Source organism: Apis dorsata, unplaced genomic scaffold, assembly GCF_000469605.1.
Source record: "Apis dorsata unplaced genomic scaffold, Apis dorsata 1.3 scaffold_470, whole genome shotgun sequence".
NCBI lineage: Eukaryota > Metazoa > Arthropoda > Insecta > Hymenoptera > Apidae > Apis > Apis dorsata.
In genome coordinates, this window is record NW_006263709.1 from 463575 (window position 1) to 468191 (window position 4617).

The 4617-nt window shown below is 33.3% G+C and overlaps 1 protein-coding gene across 3 annotated transcripts in view; it reads left to right on the forward strand.

Moving 5' to 3' along the window:
- The window catches only part of LOC102680533 (translational regulator orb2), an 83235-nt gene that overhangs the window by 51221 nt on the left and 27397 nt on the right, over window positions 1-4617 (forward strand). For all 3 annotated transcript variants that reach the window (XM_006620047.2, XM_006620048.2, XM_006620050.2), the window contains one exon: window positions 4345-4395. In XM_006620047.2, coding sequence (XP_006620110.1) covers window positions 4345-4395 — 51 coding nt within the window. The remainder of the gene's footprint in view (window positions 1-4344; window positions 4396-4617) is intronic.

The following is a 4617-nucleotide window of genomic DNA, read 5'->3' on the forward strand; positions in this document are numbered from 1 at the left end:
TAATTAGTAACCGGCAGAAATATCTGGTATGAAAAGCGTCGTTACATTATGTCATAATTCTATGAACTGTCTAGTTAAAACGTATAAACTGAGATATAACCGCTGAAAACATCGTATCCCAGCAAATCGACCGACTGTTATCTATTATCTCATTGTCAGCGACATGACAAGAAGATAAATAGCAGTATATGCTTATTAACTAATTCTATACACTGATATGGATCTAATTTCTAAAACATAAATGATTGTATTTTTTACAATCGAGATATAACGTTTTTACCAATTGCATTCCAGCCTATATGCTGATTTTCCCGTTTGATTTCGCGCGCGTGATTCCATCACGCAACGCGCAGTCGCGATGGGTTGCAGAGCGTTGCGGCGCAGCGCGCTGGCCGGAACCGGTTTGTTCTACGAGTTGGCATCCGGTAGCATTAACTACCGTGCTTTTGGCTCGAACGCGGTTTACGTTCTTTTCTTTTTTTTTTTTTTCTTTTTCTTCTCCAGTACACTTTTTCCAGACATGTTACAAACAGCGATAAAATTGACAGAGTGAAAATCGTCGATCGATGCAACGTGTATGGTTGAAAAATTCAAATTGAAACATCTTTAAGTCTAAAATTGGCGCAATCGTTCGCGTTTAAGGTTTAATGTAACTTGGACGAAGAAAATTTTTCAGTTCGGGAACCGCGAAAGAGAAAGCGTTGAGAAATTTTATCGGATCGACGTGTCGCAAGATAGAGTTGTTTGGCAAAAAGTCAAGCCGTCGTGGTTTCGTGACGCTGCTTTTCGCGGGAAGAGAAGGCAAGCCATTCGCTCGAAACGCTAGTATTATATTTTAGAATCGTAGTGGATTTATAAGATAAGATCGATAAGAAAATGAATAGCAAGTGCAATTTTCTTTCTTTTCAGATTTTGTTATATATATAGCAGTTCAACTTTGATTAAAAACAGTGATTTCTACAGTAGTACGATTTATTCTTTCACTACTGCTGCTACTACACGTTCTGTTTCTACTTCCGCTTCGATACGATAAACGAATGAGCAGTATATGCTAATTTTCACATGGCACAGTGAAATATTGGTTAACCCGTTTATATTTTTCAAGTCATTTTCGATCTAATTGTATTTTCTTATAATAATAAAAATTCCTCGAATTTGAACAGAAAATAAAAAAAATTATTATTAATATTTTATGCTAAAATCTTTTTATTTGTTAAATCGAAAACGAGAGCACAAAAATTAGAGCGGGCTTAATCCATGAAAATTATTTATATATATGTATATATAATAATCTCTCACATAACCCTTGCGTGAAGATTAAATGTGCAGATTTCTTTGAAATTTATTTGATATATAAGCCTAATACCTAATTTAGAGTTTGCATGATTTGATCGTTCGACTTGCAAAGGTGGAATACTTGAGGAAAAAGAGAGAGAGAAAGAGAGCGTAATAGCAGCAACGTAGGAAAGAGGAGATTATCGCCGCATTGACTGTGGCAATAGGGAAGTGTCGGTCGGGCGTCCCGAATATACTTGTAGTGGATATTTTCGATTCGAGCCGATTGCACAACTCTCTCTGCTTGGTTAGCACGCGCATGCTTCTCTGCGTACAGCGGTTATTCAACGACGACGTAAGTATACGTGCTTTGACTCGTCTTGTTTCTGCGTCGTAATTAACGTCTCTGTCTTTAATCGTCGGCTTCACGTGTTTAAATTACCGTCAACTATAAATTACGACTCGTTTGAACAACCTTGAATCGAAAGGTCTGCTCGATAGAAGCGAAGTTGCCAGGTATATTACGTGTAGTACACGTGTGCATCATTGTATCAAGGCTGAGTCGCGATTACCGACGGAAACAAAATTGCGATTGATATAAGCGGAAACTGTCGAAAGAGGTACGCGCAGCGCAGCGCCACTGTCAATTCGTAGAGATTTCGCCAAGTTTATGCGCGCGCAACGATGCGGTTAAAAGAAACGGTCGAACGCGGTCTCGAAACGGTTGGGAAGAATTGAGCAATGTGATCAATTTTTATCTTATTTGTTAAGTACACCATGGCTCATAAATATTAAGACATCGATTGATTTCGTATAAAAATGTGATTATTGACATGAATTACTAGGGAATAATCATAATAGATAATATAAATATAGAGATATAATATTTCAAAATATGCAATATACACTACATATGCAAAATACAGAATAAGATATTTAAAAATAAAATTCTTAGAAATGATTTAAAAATAATCATTTATCATACTGGATTTAATTTATTTTTATAAATAGTTTTAAATTTTTTATTTGCGATAATTGCTTAGAAGTGAAAATAATTAATTAATAGTTATGCATTAGCTTTTATAATTTATTGATTTATAATCTATTGAGAAAATCTATGATAAATTAGATAGAATCTCGTAGATAATCTGAAGATTTGAATTTAATTTATTAAATTATAATATAATATGCACATATGGATGAATAATAAGAAATAAAATCTAATGTGAATTCTAAAAATTTGTTTAAAAATATATTAAAAAATCTGAAAAATATTTATATTTAATTTTATTATATTTAATTTAATTATTAATATATTACATAATTAATAAAAATTGTATAATTAATATCAGTTTTAAATCGATTTTTTGTAATATAAACTTCTAAAAAAAATAAGTGTTAAAAATAAATCTTCATCTTTGCTTAATTCTTTTATAAATATTATAATATGAATAAAAGTATATATTATTCGCGCAAATTTAAATTTAATTAAATTATTATATCAACTTATTAAGTACTATACTTTATTAGCATTTATATTATTAGGAAAAAAAATTTGTATTGTTTTCTTTTTCCTCTTCTTTTCTTTCTTTCTCTTCTTTTTTATTTTTACTTTCTCTTTTGATTTATTTTTATACTGCTTGGGATTGTTTCTTGATTCATAATAATAATATGAAAATACATCACGTCATAGATTTGAACGAATCAATCGAAAAACATTTTGACGCTAAACATTTTGTTCATCGAGCTGAGCTATGCTCGTTTCGACTTGTTATCTCTTCGTCTACTAGTCTCGGAAGCCACAAAACTGTAGAGGGATAATCCATAGGTTCGAGTTGCCAACGTTTCCTTGTTCAGTTTATTTCGTTCGCGGTTAACGGTTATACGCCAGTGTCGCGTTCTCGATAAGCTAGGTGACACGCACACTTTTATCAAATGGTGAAACCGCGTTTGATCCACGTGTCCAGAAACGGGCTTTCGTGTCGCTACTTACGACACTGTGCAACGTGATCTCCGAGAACCGCACGCGAGCGGTTCGTTTTCTTTTCCTTCAGCTTTGCGATATAATATCCCCCGGCTCGTAACTTCACGCGCGCGTCTAGCGTTACCGCGCGTGGATGCACGCCCATACACGCTCATACGCGAAAGATACCACGGATCATTCGATCGATCCTTCGACCACCATGATTTCACATGGCCTAACCTTTTTTATGTGGCCGAATAAAACTTTGGTAACCGATTTATCGATATTTTTCGAGACTTTTTCTCTGTTAAATATTGTAACGATGATTATTATTAATTACTATTCTTTGATTATTAATTATAAATGATCGATATAGCGTTTTATACGTCAGGTTTTTTTTAGATATCATAGAATTTAGAAATGTTATAAAATTTTGTACACGAACAATTTAATGTTGAGATTCTTGTATGTAGTGAATTATTATTATTTAACATACATCGATATTTTTTCTTTTTTTGAGATTTTTCTTTTTATTGATTATTATTAATTAGCATCTTAGATAATATTGATAATGTCACTAATGATCGATGTTTTATGCACTCTAGATTTTTAACGAGGAATATTATTATAGAACTTATAAATATTATGAAATCTTGCTATTCGCATATAAATAATTTAACGCTGAGCTCAAGATGTATGAATTGTATAGCTGAATCATTATTATTCAAATTGTTATGATAAATATATTGTGAGATACTTGTGAAAGAAAAAGAAACAATAACACGAAGAAATCAAGAGGATGTCTTGATTATGATACAATAAATTATGGTAAATAAATAAATTTCAATTCGGGAACTTAGTGTCATTTCTTCCTCGTTCTTATCTCAATCATTTATATATAATACACATTCGGAATTAATTTATGCATTAGCTCAAAAATAAGGTAAAACAGAGATAACTGGTGAACTTTTGTTATCGAAACTAGTAGATTCGTTTATCGAGATTTACGATTGCCATGGCGGAATGTATAACAATTGACCGATTGAAAATTGAGATTAGAGCGTAATACGATTTTAATCGGAACACCAACCTTTTCTCTGTTTCAGGATACATGAACTGCAATGCCAGCACGCTGCAATCGCTCACGCAACTACACGGTGAGTGAAAACTGTCAGTTCATTCCTTTTTCTTTCCTCTTGTCTAGTTCTTTTGTTCTTTTCGTCGTTTGGCAGTTTCTTGAATGTTTCGCGACACGATGATACTTAGAGTGTGGCGTGGCATGACGCGAGTTGGCACGCCACATCACAGGAAGATTCCTCGAGAAAGAGAGAGAGAGAGAGAGAGAGAGAGAGAGAGAGAGAGAGAGAGAGAGAGAGAGA